We start from the raw sequence: 17,965 nt of genomic DNA, 5'->3' as shown, positions 1-17,965 counted from the left end.
ACTTTATTTCAACTAAAATGGTGCCTGAGGTCTGCTTATGGGAGATGCTGGCTGAGCTGGCATAGGGGTACATAGAGGGGAAGGGCAAAGGGTAATGGATGGGTTACCATTAAAATAGCATGAGGGGTTATGAGCAGTCATGGGGTGAGTGGGGGCATTAGTTTGCATGGAGAGGATAAGGGTCTATGGGTGGATAGGAGCATGAGTTGGCGAGGAAAGTATGAAAGGCCATTTGGGTTGGTTGTTGGGCATAAATTGGCATGGATGGAGAGTGGGTGGGCGTGAGGGGCTGTGAGGTGCAAACAACTGGGTTGAAATCCCAAAGAATTGAGGTGGACTTTTTAAATAGCTTGACTTGGCCCTCAGCAGTGTCTGTTGCTGCCTCCTTTCTGTATCTGCACTGATGGGCCCAACTCCCTTACCACTTGAGGGAGTTTCTCCCGAGGCAAGTGCAGCGAGCCAGAGAAATTTCCCTACACATGCTACCTGCCTTGGAAGCAAAAATGCAGTCCTAAATGTTTGTACCTGAGTGTTTGCAATGCCTGAATTAAAACCGATAGATGCAATTTTATGATAATAACACCAGAAAATGTTTTCAAACTTGATTTCTGATGAGCAGTAAAATGTACTGAAAAATTATTGGTGATACTTCCACTGTTCATTTAGTTTGAAAATATGTAATGTACATTGATATAGAAATACCTCTAGAAACAATAGTACTTCCAAAACATTTTTCTGTGAGGTATTTCAAGTGAAATGTTATATTTTTCATTATGATAAATATCACTGCTACAACACAAAAATACCACAAATTATAAAACTTATATTAACATCAAATCTGTTATACAAGTTGACATAACATAACTGCTTGTGTCAGAATATTAACAGTAAACATTTTAACTTTCACAGTGCTATTAAAAATTGTCACATTCCACAGCAAAGCAAGCTTTAAAGGATGATTATATGGCCTACAACCAATTACCAACAGAGATTCATAACTGGCTAGATTAAGAATAATTCACACTGAAAGGGGAGGAAGCAATACTCCCATTTTATAAACTGGGATTTATATTATCAGATCTATTTAGAATTCATTACCGTCAAACACATAATTGTTATCTCTAGACATCCCCTTCTCACAGAGTTTACAATTTCCTGGTTCACTGATGCTTACCTCTAGCTTGTTAGTAGAACAAAAAATGTGAAACCATTTGGTTCAAAGCACTGAGCTAAAAGCTGATCTCACCTCAAACTGTACACATTTTCTTCTGATAACAGCCACTTCATTGGACTGCAAAGGTGCCACTTCATGCTTTACAGTTAAAGCAATCTTTTTAAGATTCTTCCACTTTTCTGGCAATTCCTAGAATATTTCAGATGAAGAAAATATGCCTAATGTAGTAGTCAAGCATTCAAAATTATATTTGTCAAATATATTTTGGTTACACACTATAGTTGGATGGTTTGGACAAGAAACAAACCTTGACTCTCTTAATACACATTTACATGCATGATCTTCAAATAACCCTTAAAGTCATATAAAGCTATTTGAGTACTTCACAAGGCAGCTTTTCACTATAAACACAATTGCAGCTAGAAACCAGAACTGAAGTTTACCTAATTTATTTTTAAAAGTTTAGCATTTCGGTAGCTTTACATTTTAAAATCTCCACTCTGACCAGAATGTTAGATTTTTTTTTTGCCAGTCTGTTTTCCATGTTCTTCTGTTCACACTGAGGTTTCTTTATTTGCCTCAAGACCAAATATATTTTGCTTAGAATCGTAGACAGTCACAACACAGGTAGTGGCCATTCGTCTCATCGAACTTGTGCGGGCTCTTCTCAGGAGTAATTTAGCTAGTCTCACTTTTCCCCATAGCCCTGCATGTCTTTTCCCTTCAGGTGCTTATCCTATTCCCTTTTAAAGGCCATAATTTAATCTGCTTTCATCATGCTTTCATGCAATGCATTCCAAATTACAGTTACTCATTGTGGTAAAAGATTTAATTCTTCTGCCAATCAATTTAAATCTATGTCCTCTCATTCTCACCTTTCCAAAAATGCAAACTGTAATTTCAAGTTTCTTTACATAATTTCTAATTTAAATGTTCTCCCACTTTACTTCTAATTGCCATTCTCCTTTTTTTGCCACTGAATATCCACCTGGGAGTGGGTTTATGTATTGAATAAAACACAACCCTTTGAGAATGGGGTGTGAATCCAAGGGGGCGATTTGAGCCCACTCCTGCGTTTCATGGGAATGTGGGGAGGGCGCTCAATACCCTGAAGTCACAGATTTGCAGAGGCACAGTGGTTAGCATTGCTACCTCACAGCACCAACTTCAACTTCGAACTCAGGTCACTGTCTATGTGAAGTTTGCACTTTCTCCCCACGTCTGCGTGGGTTCCCTCCGGGTGCTCCAGTTTCCTCCCACCGTCTGAAGATGTGCGGGTTAGGTTGACTGGCCATGATAAATTGACCCTAGTGTCAGGGGATTAGCATGGGAAATGTGTGGGGTAATAGGGCCTGGGTGAGATGTGGTTGGTACAGAATCAATAGGCCAAATGACCTCTTTCTGTACTGTAGGGATTCTATGACTTTGCCAGCGAGATTACAATTTTGGATTTTCCCCTGCTCTCGCTGGCAATGCCATCAGGTTCACCTGATTTACATTTATTTAAAACATTTCCACATTATTAACATGCCTCCTCAAAAAATACTGAGTGCACCTCATATTTTCAAACTGAGATGTGACATCATGTCAGCAAGGTTTACAACAGGTCTACTCAGACATGAACAATCTGTGCCAGAGACTTTGAGGGGGGGGGATTCGTTTGTATGTGATGGTGGGTGGGAGCAGAATGGAGAGCGGGGATGCTGCCAATGGTCATTTGGAACGACAGGGGAGATGGGTACTGGCTCTGACTGTAGTGAGAAGAGCTGATGTTTGGTGTGGGGTTAGTACCAGCTCAAACTGAGTGTGTGCTTGGGTGTGTGTGTGTGTGCACGCGTGCGTGGGGTGTGGATGCTGGTTCGAACTGTGCAGAGGGAGGAAGGGGCCGATGTTCTGGGAGAAAGTGTGGGGCGGTGCGGGTCAGATTGAATGCCGATTCCAATTGGGGCAACAGATGGGGGAGGGGGGTCAGGGTGAAAACCAGGCCCACTCAGGGGGAGGGGAGGATGATTGTTATTCTGATCAGGATGTCCTTGAAATATGACATCCCAATGTCAGTAGATCTGGGCTTTGCCAGCATGTTTAGGTGCTGTCTCTCTGCATGATGGCATGAAACACGTCCCTTTGATTTTTTTTTGGCAGAGTATGGTAAGATGTGGAGAGAAACCAACCTGTTTTTCTGCGGGGAAACACGCTGGTATTCTGGCTGGAAACAACATTCTACCGTTTTTTGGTAAGATTGTGCCACAAGAACGAGATTCTTATTTGCAGCCAACAGATTTCCTTTCCAGTAATTTGAGTTATCTCAGTGAAAGGAGTTTGGGCAGCTTAGAACTAACTTCCTAGTAGATGTCAATTCACTACACAGTTTGAACCTGCATCAATACCAAATAAGAGTTGTGGGTTGATAAATGTACAGAATGAAAATCTTGGTTTTAAAAAGAATATCCTCAAGGACTGAGACGAGGAGAATTGTTCATGCAGAGTAAATTCAGGGAGGAGTATTTAAAACTTTGGTACAAATAGTGAGTAAAATGTTTCGCCCCTGCACTGACATGTTGGTTTTCACATTAGGATAATATAATGGTCTGCATTGCCATCTAGTCACTAGTAGTCCAAGCTATTATTTGAGGACGTGCAAATAAAATAGACCATTATCCATCCAATACTTTCGCGTACTTCAGTTGTTTACATCGGAGCCTCCATGACTGCAGTTGATTCCATATTGTAAAATGTAAAATTTCTGATCACAGGTGTTCATCAAATAGCTGCTGGAAACCACTTTTATCTCAGAGGATACCCAATAATAAATACTAGGTACCCAGAGCACTTACGCTTAAAATACAAGAACACACACTGCAAAATCTTACCAAAAAATAGTTGAGTGTTGGCTCTGGCACAAAAAATGGGCACATACCTGCATAAAGTGCACACTGAGCGAAGTGTATCCCTTGTGGTTCATGTGTGGCACCATGGAGCATGCAGGGCCATGTGGGTGTAGTCAAACAGACCTTGCACCTGGGGCAAGCCTGCTAAGATGGCAAAGCCCATGGCGTTGCATCTTGGCTCACTTGGTCCCGGTCCAAATTGATATACATTTGAGCCTTTGCATAAAGGGCCTTTGTGACCTCCTGGGTGCATTTGTATGTTGCCAACTGGGAGATGCCACATAGGTAACCCATGCTTTCCTGGAATGAGCCATTCTCATAAACTCACAGCTGCTCTGAATGTCTAAGGGCACAGGCAGTGGGTGTCCTCCCATTCCATGTGGTGCCAACATTTACAGGGTCTGGCAGAAGTAGTCCACTATTCCCTGAGAGAGAGGACAGCCTGCTCTCTGACACATTTCCACACTGATCCCTGTCAACTCATGCAAGATCCAGTGCATTCCTACAGGGTACTATGTTTCTCCCAGGTCATAACAGGGCCAGACTTCCACACCCATTGAGACTTACCATTCACAAAATTAACAATTGGTTTTAATTTTCCAGGCAGCTTCTCCCCTTTATCCTCACACCACTGCCCAAGTGTGAGTTCCAATCATACTGCAGCCATCCTCCTCCGAGTGCAAGGGCCTTCAGGCTGCATAAGGATAGATGCAGCACATTCCTGAATCTCTTACTGTGCCCTGATAACACCCCACCCGTCTAACTCATAGTCGCTCCCAGGGCTGAGCCTTTTGTGTTCAAGTTCTCCCACCTTCTGGCCAGCCCCACACATGAAGGGCACTCCCTCAGCTGTGAAATGGACAGGAACCCAGGAAGGATGACATGGGAAGGACTGCCTGCATCCCAACATTCACAGCCCCTTTAAAGCAAGGGGTGGCCCAAAATGAAGGAAAAGCCTGTAAGTGATACTCCTAGGCCCCTTCCCATGATATGCGAATTCTGGGACCCCACTCCCAGCCCGAGATGCACTTATCTGTGTCTTCCGGCTCCTCTGCAGTGCCCTCTGCGCAGTCAACACCCAGGAGGGTGGTGGCTGCCTAAGCGCTCACCTCCAAACTCCCTCTTGGAGATAAAGGTGCCAGGTTCACCCTTGTGTACTGCTGCTGTAAATGGCATTGGCATAACATCATGCCAGCACCTGCTGAATATCCAATGAGGGGGGTAAGACCCAGATATAGTGCTCGCTAATGACATGCTAATTTATTAAAATTAGCTTCCTGGCATTCTGCGGTGTGTTTCACAGTACTCTGCCGGCAAGGGGACTGGAAGATCGCAACATGCCAGCGCAAATCACGCTTTCCAAGTCTCTTTGGATTTTGAACACATGCCGCCATTCCCGGAAAGCCTGGGCTCAAAAATCAGCATCCCATGTCCGGCCCCATGTTTTGCAATGTCAGAGGTGGCCTGCCAATGGCTGGTGGCTGGACCTTCTGGTCCCATCATTGTCAATGGAGTTTCCAGTTATATGGAATCAGAAAATCCCACCAGGAAAATAGCTGGAAAATTCCAGCATGAATCAAGAAATGAATTTACAATATTTTCAGGTAACAATACCAACTACAACAGATGTCTAATACTTCAGCATATATTAAGGAAGGACAACTGAATAAGGATTTATATACATTGACTCCCCATCGAGGAGTAGTAGTAGTAGGTGCGATATTCCCAGAAAACACACAGAATTAAGGGAGATTAATATTATTATTGTTGATGCCAATGTTGTGAGATCATAGCTTAGAAAGCATGTGCTATAGACCAGAATGAAAGAAAATAATGTATTTGTACTACGTTAGTTTGAAAAACTGATCAGATTAAATAAATTCTGCTCTCTAAATATTTTAAATATTCTGGATATCACTCATTTGAAAGTTGTAACAAAAAGGAATAAAGTTTTAAGATTTGAACAACAAATGTCATAACAATTATAGATGCTTAGATTGAAAGCAAAACAAATGCAAAATTTAAATAAAGTGCCTTTAAATGTCAATGGGTACCAAAATTGATTGCTTCAACAAAAAGGTATTTACCGCAAGCTCTGCATAAATATATTCAGGAAGCTGCTGTCCATAAGATTTTAACAATTCTGCTGTTTCTTTCAGAGATTCAAAAGTATTGTCTGCAGCTGACTGTCTGTCCCGGATGGCCATTAGATGTGCCATGATTTGAACCAGTCTAACATAATCGCCATCCTCCACTTTCTTTGTAATGCCCTCCTCAGTTACAACAATAAATGACACCAATTGATTTACACTGAAAAGACAAAGTAGCTTAAATCAAAACCAGAGATTGAAGTTAAAAGAATGGCATTTCAGGTCCAAGTACAGAATTCCAACAGACCAGACATCTCCTGTTTACTTCTGTTGTGTGCATGGGTTTCCTTTGGGTGCTCTGGCTTCCTCCCACAGTCCAAAGATGTGTAGGTTAGGTGGATTGCCATGCTAAATAGCCCCTTTGTGTCCGAAAATGTGTAGGTGAGGGAGATATGCAGGGTAAATGAGGATGGGATGGGAGTTGGGCACAAGTACGATGCCCTGTCGGAGAGACAGTGCAGACTTCATGGATCAAATGGCCTCCTTCTGCACTGTTACTTTTTTACTTTACAGTAAAATGGCGGTAAGTAATGTAATACTTTTGAGTGACATATGAGATGTATTACTTCAGTAAATTTGATGTTGCTCAATCTCGGAAGCTGGATGCTCACCTAAGCTTTAAAGATTCTGGGGGCAATCCCCACCCCCAGGTCTCAATTCTTTCCCCCAGAGACTCAAACGGAGGCCATTTAGCAGGCTTCCCACTGGGTGCTGCTGCCTCTGCGAGTTTCCGGCAGCCGGATTTCTAGCGCCGCCAGCTCCACGCCAGAAATTGGCATACAGCTACACAATTTATGTAAATGCTTATTTGGCTACAGTTTCCATCTGATTCTAGACTGAACTCTACTTGCGGGGAGTGGCGATCCAACATCACTGGAGTGAAAGGAGGCCATCTGAGGCCCCACAGGAGGCCAGGGATGGTTTGGGGGGGGGGGGGGGGGGGGTGCCCCCTCTCCATTTGCCAGCTTGCCCTTCTGGCATTGCCCAAGGGGAAGAGTGACAATGCCCAGAGGGCACAATGGTGCTGCCCACAGGGCACCAGGCAGTGCCAAGGAGGTGGGGCCTCTGGCAGGGGGGAGGAGATCAGTGGTAGTTGGAGGGTCCTGCTACCTACGACTCTGCAGTCAGGCTTGGTGACAGGAGGGAGGGATGCCAGTGATCGGGGCTGGCCATTGGGTTTTGTGGGGGTTGGGGAGGCAAGGTGGCCCAGACACGTCCAGGGGAGGGATGGGGTCAGCAATCAGGCCCTGAGGGGTGTTGGAGGGGCAGCAATGCAGGAATTGTGGGGCTGACCAATGATTGGGAGGCCAGCAATGCAGGCTACTGTGCATGCGCCGATCTCGGCACTGACAGATCAGCACATGCGCAGTGGCCCGCTCAGCACTATGCTGCTGGCCTCACCAGTGGGAATAGGCCCCACCCACTGATTTTTCATATGATTTATGTAGAGCTCTCTGTGATGCACAGTGTGGTGAGATTCATTTTGAAACTCCCACCAAAACAAACAGGGGGATTTACTCCTCTTTTTATGCAAATTCGACACTCGGAATGTTTTTGGGAGAATTGTCCCTTGTTACAGTTGGTTTTGCCTTGTGTGTATTTTGACTCATGTGTTAAGACAGAACACGATAAATATATAGCTTTTTCTCTATAACTTCTCAATTTGAAAACTATTGCAAGAGTATTTCCTTACCTATCAATCACATGGTTTAGAAGGTGCTCCTTAAACATCCAGCTCCATCTTTTAATTGTATTTAACAAAGATGATTTGAATGGTTTGATGCATACTTGAAACCATCCAAATGTGTGGATATCTTCAAAGGCACTAACTTGGACATACAATGTTTCATAAATATTGATCTAGAAAAAGGAAAAAGTAATTTTTAAAAGTGTTGCCAACATCCCCCCGCCCCCAGAAGACCCACCGCTACAGCCGACATCCAATGGAAAGTATGCCACCCTGTCATGACTCCACTACCCTTACACTCCACCCTCCTGGCATTGTCTTGCACCCAACCACCTGCGGGACTTCAATGCCCCTGGTCCCATCCTTTTGCTGGAGAGAACCAGGGCGCACAGGTGAGTGTAGTGGCCATCACTAAGGAGAAGGTTTTGGGGAAATTGAAAGTCTGAAGGTGGATAAATTGCCTGGACCGAATGGAATACATCCCAGAGTTCTAAAAGAGATAGCTGAAGTAACTGTGGAGGCATTGGTGGTGATCTTTCAGGAATCACTGGAGGCAGAGAGGGCTCCAGAGGACTGGAAAATAGCTAATGTAACACTACTGTTTAAGAAGGGAGGGAGGCAGCAGACCGGAAATTAAAGGCCAGTTAGCCTGACTTCAAATCATTGGCAAGATTTTAGAGTCCATTATTAAAGATGAGATCGCTGAGTACTTGAAGTGCATAAGATAGGACTGAGTCAGCATGGCTTCGTTAAGGGGGCAGGGGAGGTCATGTCTGACAAATCTGTTAAGAGTTTTTTGAGGAGGTAACAAGGAAGTTAGATAATGGAGAACCAATGCACACGATTTATTTACATTTCCAAAAGGCCTTTAACAAGTTGCCGCATAGAGACTGTTAAGTAAGTTAAGGTGTTACGGGTAAGATCCTGGCATGGATCGAGGATTGGCTGACTGGCAAAAGGCAGAGAGTGGGGAGAATGGGGTCTTTTTCAGGACGGTAGCCAGTGAATAATAGTGTGCCTCAGAGGTCAGTGCTGGGACCACAACTTTTCACAATACACATTAATGATTCGGAAGAAGGAACTGAAGGTACTGTTGATAAGTTTGCAGAAGATACAAAGATATTCAGAGGATCAGGTAGTATTGAGGAAGCAGGGTGGCTGCAGAAGGACTTGGACAGGTTAGGAGAGTGGGCAAAGAAGTGGCAGATGGAATACAATGTGGAAAAGTGGGAGGTTATGCACTTTGGAAGAAGAAATGGAGGCACAGACTATTTTCTAAATGGGGAAATGCTTAGGAAATCAGAAACACAAAAAGGACTTGGGAGTCCTTGTTCAAATTCTCTTAAGGTTAATGTGCTGGTTCAGTTGGCAGTTAGGTAGGCAAATGCAATGTTAGCATTCATGTCCTGAAGCTTAGAATACAAGAGGAGGTATTTACTTCTGAGGCTATATAAGGCTCTGGTCAGACTCCATTTGGAGTATCGTGAGCACTTTTGGGCCCTATATCTAAGGAAGGATGTGCTGACCTTGGAAAGGGTCCAGAGGAGGTTCACAAGAATGGTCCATGGAACGAGGAGCCTGTCATACGAGGAACGATTCTATAGTCGGTGGAGTTTAGAAGGATATGGGGAAATCTTATTGAAACTTACAGGATACTGTGAGGCCTGTATAGAGTGGACGTGGAGAGGATGTTTCCACTCGGAGGAGAAACTAGAAACAGAGGGCACAACTTCAGGCTAAAGGGAGGATCCTTTAAAACAGAAATGAGAAGGAATTCCTTCAGCCGAAGAGTAGTGAATCTGTGGAACTCTCTGCCACAGAAGGCTGTGGAAGCCAGGTCATTGAGTGTCTTTCAGACAGAGATAGATAGGTTCTTGATTAATAGGGGGATTAGCGGTTATAGTGAAAAGGCAGGAGAACGGGGATGAGAAAAATATCAGCCATCATTGATAGTGGAGCAGAGTCGATGGGCGAATGGCATAATTCTGCTCCTATGTTTTATGGGATCATATGTGATCCTTGCAGGTGAGGACCTCCACCGGAGAGGTCGTTAAGGCAAGCTAGCCCCAGACAATTCTGTTCCGGGCACAATAATAATATTAAAATGATCCATTAAATATTTAAATCAGCTTTGCACCCTTCATGGCTGATTACACGAGCAGAACAAGGCTGGTAACATCTCGAAAAGTGAGAAACTGGGCAAGAAGCTGGTTTATTGTCTCTCGTATAATCTTACTGGCTCGCCACCCCAACTGACCAGAGTGGCAAGCCAATAAGCTGAACTCTCCACATTATTTCATTTGATGATTGTTCCTCATTGCTATACAGCGCAATTTTTCCAACTTACTAGTAGTGCAGTGGGGCAGGAAATTTAAGCAGGAGGCCAAAAACAGGACTTGCAACTGACATCTAGCCAGTTGCAATCTTTCTAGGCCATATTTTCTGAGGTAATCAGCCTCAGACTGGGGAGCAGCATGAGGCTGATGACTATATTCATAACCTGATTTAAATCTATTTCGCGAGCCCTGGACAGTATCACATGCGCAGCGCCCCCCTCAGCATTCTGCTGCCGGCCTCTTAAGCAGGATTAGCTACCTCCGCCCCACCAGCATGGTTTGCCTGATGGCCTCTGTAGTGCACAGAATACCGTAAATTCATTTCACTAAGCTCATCCAAAAAATGGGAGGAAAAACTTCACGCCCATGACATTTCCATAATCAATATCGCAGAGTCTGATCCCCTGCCATTTTTCCCCCTTTCTATCATACAATCATAAAATCTCTACAATGCAGAAGAGGCCATTCAAACCATTGAGTCTGCATCGAATCTCTGACAGAGTACCTTAGCCAGGCCCTCTCCCCTCCATACCCCCGTAACCCCACACATTTCACATGGCCAATCCACCTAACCTGCACATCTTTGGACTGTGGGAAAAAAACCAGACCACCCAGAGGAAACCCGAAGCAGACACAGGGAAAACATGCAGACTCAACCCAATCATCTTATCTAAAAAGCCTGTGACCAAGAATTTTCAGCTCACGTTCCTGTCTTTCCTTAAGCTGTGTTCTAGTATCTATGATATATCAAGTGCTATCTGTGCATTCAGCTCATCAGCCTTAGTCACTAGGCTCCTTACGATTGTGTCAAAGGCTGCAAGCAGGTTGAGAAGGTCATGGCAAAGTAATTCTCTTTTGTTACAATCATATAATATGCAATTTGTGTTTCGGTATTGTGACAGAGATAGAAGCCTGCTTGAAGGGATTCAAACATGGGGCTTCAGAAAAGATGGGGAAAAATTTGGGAGGCAACAGATGACTTTGTAGAGGGAAGGAAGACTGGAGATGGGGTAGTGGTTTGCAAGGATGAAGGGGGTCAAGGGTTAGTTTTTTTGAGGAGCTGCATTTGACAGCAGAGTTAAAGCATAGAAGAACAGAACCCGAGCAGAGAAAACTGTCAACAATGATTGCTATCATAGTAATCAGTCACAGTATACCTAGTGTTTATGTTTTAGTATTGTTAAAACTTATACTTGAATATAGTATTACAATCTAAGTTGTCTCTTCATTTTGAAAGCTATCTGTACATTTCATTTTATGTTTCTTTTTGCAGTATGTCATGCAACTGAGAGTTTGCAGTGATTTTTTTCTCCGTTCTTCTGCCTTCCTGAAAATTGACCATTAAAGCTTTCTCCTTTCAGCTTGGAAAGTTGGCATTTCCTCAGATGTTGAAGTTGAAATTATGAACAGAAGAAGAATATATAGTCAATCCTATGTCTTACCTCTCCATGGTTCAGAATGCCAATGCAGTAAAATTATATCTTTTGTCCACTGACAATAAACTGTAAAGAGTTAAAACACCCAACAAAACTGGGACAGAGGAGAACAACTATTGGTTATTTTTCATCAATTAGCAAAATTTTAAGCCAATGCTTCTTACCTGCGCTCTGTACTGCTCCAGCTTTGGTGGACATTTTGGAAGTTCGTAATCTGCGTGAACCTCTAGTTCCTCAGAAGTAAGGAAGCGACCATAGAGGAGAAACTGCCTCATGAATTCTGTTTTGTTATTCATCCACAGATAACTGTATTTGTCAAATGAAGTTTTATATTTTTTGGCTTTGTCAACTGCTCTTTTCACTCTGTCCATGATCTCTTGACGCATCTCTGCTAAATCGCTCATCTTATCCACTTCTTGCTATATGCAGAAATGAAAATATATTCAACCTTTTGCTTCAAACTAATTAAAAACAAATTAATGTTTTGGCCCGCACAAAGCCACTTTGCTAGCTAACCGTGGATTAAATCAACCTTTGGAAAATAGATGTGATAATCTTTGAAAATAAACTGAATATATGAATAATTGAAATTGAACACATTAAAAGACCAAATAGGAATTGGATTAAGGAAATCCTTCAGCTCCTTTAATCACATTCTTCCTGAATACAATAGCACACTATAGGAACTTAGTTCCTTGGCCACTACTCTCCCTGACAACATAGCCATCAATTCACAATACCTAACCAAGTACTATTTTAGATTGATTTCTATATTTTATTAAATATGTTGTTTGATTCGAAAATGATTCTCCGACATCTCAAACCTAGGAATCGTTTTAGCATTTTTTGCCCTTCGTGTGTGAATAACGCGAGCAAGACAATATTTATTGTCCATCTGTAGTTGTGTTGAGAGGATTAAGAGTCACTATCTAGTTACTTTTTTATACACAATGCTAAATACCTCCAGAGGATATTTAAAAACAACCACTTGGTGCAGTTGACCACCCTATATTACCATCCATGTTTCATTTGAGAACCTTTTGAATAGGCAAGTGTTTCCCTTCCTTTCTACCTGGAAGAATGTAATCTGAAGCACCTTTAGGAACACTATCTGCTTTTACTTATATATTAATTTTGTTTAACTGGATGTAACTGGTGGGCATTAAATTGGGCATTCCCTTGAGCAAACAGATAGATACAGGCCAGCATTCTTGCCCGAGTGAGAAGATTGTCAGTTCAAATCCCACTCAAGAGATTTGGGCAAATAGCCCTAAGCCAATGTTTCACGCGCTGCCTTATTGGAGATGTTGCTTTTCAGACAAGATGTTAAATCAAGGCCATGCCTGCCGTCTCAGGTTAAAAATCCCATGATTTCCATCCTGAAATTTACTGCCACACCTTATCTTTGCCCAACTCATCCAGTCAGACCATGGATCAAATCCTGAGCCTTCTAGCTGATATGGTCTTGTGTATCAGTCTTACAAGAACTACACATGGACAGTGACTGAAACTGTGGTTGTGGAGTTAGGAGGTATATGCTGGTAATTTGCAATTCAGCATATAAATACAAACTGGACACAAACAGCTGTTTTCATTTTTTTATTTTGCACCAAAACAACATACCCTCAACTGTCAACTCATATCAGGAGTATATATGAATGGTTAATTGAAAATTAGAATTACAGTCTGTAACACAGGGTTATGAGTCCAGTTTATTTCCCAACATCTCTGATGCAATGCAACAAAATTTATATTGTTGATCACTATGGGGGAGAACTTACCAAAAAGATTCTAAGTGCTGAATGAGCGTGAAAACAGGAGAAAATTGTATCCATGTTTGGGTGAACTCTCAGATGCTATTTTATGCCACATAAGAGAAAGAAATGAGGCCAACAGGAGGAATGGATGGAGTCTATTCATGCCTGGAAACCGGCTGCTGACTGCTAGAGGGTGCCACTGGGCATGTGCCTGATTTCACACAGCTCACTGGAAGATTGTCACTCCCCCAGACATCACCAACCACCCCCCCCCCAGCTAGCCTCCTGGCCGATCGACCATCGAGATGAGCCGGTAAGATTTCCTACGTCTCTTTCATACCCAGTTTTCTCTGTCCTTTTTTTGAAGTCTATTTATTAATCACAAGTAGGCTTACATCAACAATGCAATGAAGTTACTGTGAAAATCCCCTAGTCGCCACACCCTGGCGCCTGTTTGGATACAATGAGGGAGAATTTAGCATGGCTAGCTAAACCGGAGCACCTGGAGGAAACCCACGTAGACACAGGGAGAACATGCAAACTCCGCACAGATATGACCCAAGCCAGGAACTGAACATGGGTCCCGGAGCTGTGAGGCAGCTGTGTTAACAACTCTGCCACTGTGCCGCCCCTATTAAGTATCTTAAGGGTCATTCTTGCATTATTACTATCTTATGTCATTGAGTTATGGGTTCAGGTGCCACTCAACAAACTTGTGCACATAATCTAAGTTGTCACTTTGATGCAGCACTAAAGGAATGCTACAGGAGTGGTACCATAGATAAACTGAGACCTTGTCTGCCCTCCCAGGTGATATGAAAGATTCCACGGCAATACTCAAAAACCAGTTTTTCACTACCTTATACACACACCCCTTAGTTATTGCAAGTGCGATCTTGCTGCTGTACGTATGACATTGCAAGTCACAAACTCCAAAAATCCTTAATTGGCTGCAAATCATGCTCAGTCATGCTGAAATCATATGACCAACATAACTGCAAATACGTTTGAGCAAAACTGATTTAATGAAAGTTATAGTACCTGATAGGTATCAATTCCTAGATGCTTTGCTACTCTTCTTACTCTAGAGGCCATTTTGTACACATCATTTATTAATTCCTCTATGAGATCATGAAAATTATTATTCATTTCCAGGTCCAAGGGAGGATTGAATGACAATTCACAGCCATTAAGAACCAGCTGCACTTTAAATAGAGGTGGTAATTTAGGCAAAATTTCTGTACATTCAATTAGATATTGAAGGAAGGATTTAATGGCAATGAAGAATCCATCCAAAATTATATGATCAATGTATTCAATATACATCTTCCATTCATCAGCTTGGGGATCAGCGTGGAATAGGTGAAGGTTATCCTGTAAACAGGGATAAAAGCACATCAATTGCTTATAACATTAGGAATAGTTAATTTCTGCAAATATCGATTGCAATTCTATTCTGGATACTATAACTAAAAAAGGCATGGGGAAAAAAAAATCACATCTCAATGGAAAAAACTGAAAATGCAACATTTCTTTTCCAAACTACTCTTCTAAAATTAAAAAAACTTACATGTGGTTCAGTGTTTCAAAATGAAGGTAATATATTCTCATTTGCCAGGGAAAAGACAAATCCATCAGCGTCTTTTCTAATTGATAAAAGTGTAGTTCATCACAAATATTTTAAGTCCGATTTATATAACTAATTAAAAGTCACAATGATTGCAATCTTTTGAGAAAAAATACCAGTTAAGTGAAAACAATACAAACTTACTCAAATAGTAATTTGAGGCAAAACTTTATTTTTTTAACCTAAATACAAAACGAATTAGAATTGCATGCATCTCTGAAAAAAAAGTCCTGTAAATTTCTCGAGGAAAATGCATGCATGTTTATAGTCCAAGCATCACTTAAACTGCAAAGTTCATCAAAGTAAAAAGGCAGCAAATATATACCCTGGAAGATCAGACTGGCCACTGCCTGCGTACTTACAGACAATAAGATTTCATAGATGGCCTTCCCACCATCCAACCACCTACTTGCTGACTCCCAATCTGTTCACAATTTTACTGGTGGTAGTCAAGGCCTCTGGCACCCCTGCACTAATTCAGATCTTTAAGTGGCTAATTAGTGATCACTTAGGACAGCCTCTCTCCCAATTAAAGGATTGGGGAGGGAGGTAGAGTTAGAGGAGAGGCCCAGCAAGTTTTCCTGTCTGAGCCTTAGGCTGGGTGGTGAAACAGGGAGGTGTCTCCAGTGTTGGTCTCCTTCTGAGATTAGGTGCCTCATGCAAGGTCCGGACCCCAAGGTGCTTACTCCACACCTGCCCTTAAAATCACAACTCCCACCTCCTTGATCCCCACTCTGCTTGGTCTCCCTTTCCCTTCTCACTGTGAAATCCTAGCCTTCCCTGTCTTGGTGCTCTAGTACCTCAGCCCTGAGGATGGCCACAGCACCTAGTGATGTTGCTGGACTACAGAACTATCCATCAATCCAAATGGCAACAGCTCTGAGATAGGATATCCACCTGCGTGAAGGGCAGAGGGCTTGCCTCCAAATAAAAGCCACTTGGTTAAATGGCTGAGGGGCATACCTGATCAGCAAGAATGTGTCCCTTGCTGATTTCTCAATGGAAAAATTCTGACCCCGATCGCTAAATAGTAACAAGGGTGTAAATGTGCAATAACTAAGTTCACCTAATTGTTTGTCAAAACATAGACACTGCATTCTGTGTTGAGAAACAACGTATCTTTCATACCAGTTTAGATGATAACTGAAATTTTAAAATGCTAAATGTGAAAGAGCTCTGTGTACCAAAGGACATTTTTCTGCATAAATTCCTGAATGGATAAAGAAAAGGAGAAGCAGCTAGAAGTTCTGGAAAAGTAGCACTTTCCATCACAAGTACCTAACCCAAAGATTTTGTAAATATTAGTTATTAAATTTTTATAGTGTATGCATTACTGCTTATTTAGATTGCAATGATTTTAAAAGCCAATAATGTAAACATATGGTAAAAAAATTCTCTGAAATTAAAGTCAGTGAAAACATTCTGATATGAACTAGAATTTTGTCTGACCTCATCAATCCAAATCAAACTGTCATCCATGCTAATGTATCCTGCATCCCAAAGCTTTCTTTAAACTGTGTCAGAAACCTAATTTATATATTACGGTAAATTAGAAAAGACTGACCTTGACCAGTTGGTGAATTGACTCTCCTCCATCTTGAACTAACTTGTAGTATTTTATCATTTTCTCCTCCTTTTCAAGGCAGAACTTAGCAGATTCATATTTGTTATGCAGAAAACACAATGCCTCATTCCAGTGTTGCACTATTGTGTGTATTGTCTCCACATTACATTTGATTTTCTGCACTCTGTTGTTCACATCATGCATCAGATCTCTAGTCTGCTGGATATATTCCCATGAATCCTCAGTCTGCCATGTCATGGTTTCCGTAGCAGGTCTCAACTGTTCATTAATCTTCTCTAATTCCTTCTCAATCAGTGGAAATTCCACTTTCAGTACTGAAGTATGCAGTTTATTGTAGAGTTCAATAATGACATTCCAGTTTCCAATATACTATCAAAGAAACACACTTTACAGTTTCTCAACTAAATAAAAAAAATTAAACTTCAGACTTTAAAATGCTTTGCTCATTAAATAAAAATTTTGCCTTGGTAATAAATCCAACTTAAACCATAGTACATTACTATAAGTAATAGAACTAAAGTTGATTCTATTTTTGAATGAGAAAAAAATCTAACCATAGGTTGACGATTTTTATCTCATGGAATGCCACAGGGATAACTGCTGGGGCCTAACTAATTACAATCTAAATGAATGGCTTGGATGAAGGGACTAAGTGTATTGCAGCCAAATTGACATAAGGTACGAAAGCAAGTCGCTAGTTAACAAAAAGGACTGAATTTTCATTCCATGGTCAGGGATCCCAAATGGATACCAGTTCTTAGAAATCATATAAAATCATAGAAACATTGCAGAAAGAGGCCATTTGGCCCACTGACTGAGCACAATCCCACCCAGGCCCTACCCCATTATCCCTACATATTTTACCCGCTAATCCACGTATCTCAGTACACTAAGGGGCAATTTTAGCATGGCCAATCAAGCTAACCCGCACATCTTTGGAGTACGGGAGGAAACCGGAGCAAACCCATGTAGACAGGAGGAGAATGTGCAAACTCCACACAGACAGTGACTCAAGCCAGAAATCGAACCCAGGTCCTGGCACTGTGAAGTAGCAGTGCTAACCACTGTGCTACCATGCCGCCCCTGTGAGTTCCATGTTCAATACCACACAAATTACTTATCCATCACTATTTTAAGGGAATGGCAGGCTCAGTATGAGAGAAAGAGTGAGAGCAAGACGGCCAGGTATGCCTTATTTGTTCTGAGAGCAACCACAGTCGCTGGCAATGATTTTAGAAGCGCAACCCCTGTTTGGGAGAGCCCTTGGTGTGGAACAGCAAACATTATGGGCCCAATTTTACCAACAATTTGCGCCCGAAAACGGG

General features: G+C 42.1%; 1 protein-coding gene across 1 annotated transcript in view; it reads right to left on the bottom strand.

Moving 5' to 3' along the window:
• Nucleotides 1-17,965, bottom strand: part of dnah9l (dynein, axonemal, heavy polypeptide 9 like) — a 443,144-nt gene that overhangs the window by 375,414 nt on the left and 49,765 nt on the right. The window contains exons 13-18 of the mRNA XM_080198977.1: nt 16,620-17,009; nt 14,470-14,802; nt 11,836-12,090; nt 7,906-8,072; nt 6,150-6,372; nt 1,247-1,363 (exon numbers count right to left, since the gene is read on the bottom strand). Of these exons, the coding sequence (XP_080055103.1) occupies nt 1,247-1,363; nt 6,150-6,372; nt 7,906-8,072; nt 11,836-12,090; nt 14,470-14,802; nt 16,620-17,009 (1,485 nt within the window). The remainder of the gene's footprint in view (nt 1-1,246; nt 1,364-6,149; nt 6,373-7,905; nt 8,073-11,835; nt 12,091-14,469; nt 14,803-16,619; nt 17,010-17,965) is intronic.

This window comes from Carcharhinus amblyrhynchos, chromosome 11 (assembly GCF_965287045.1).
Source record: "Carcharhinus amblyrhynchos chromosome 11, sCarAmb.v2.hapA, whole genome shotgun sequence".
In the NCBI taxonomy this organism is placed as follows: domain Eukaryota; kingdom Metazoa; phylum Chordata; class Chondrichthyes; order Carcharhiniformes; family Carcharhinidae; genus Carcharhinus; species Carcharhinus amblyrhynchos.
The sequence above is the reverse complement of the archived record's forward strand: the minus strand, read 5'-3'. Positions and strand labels throughout refer to the sequence as shown.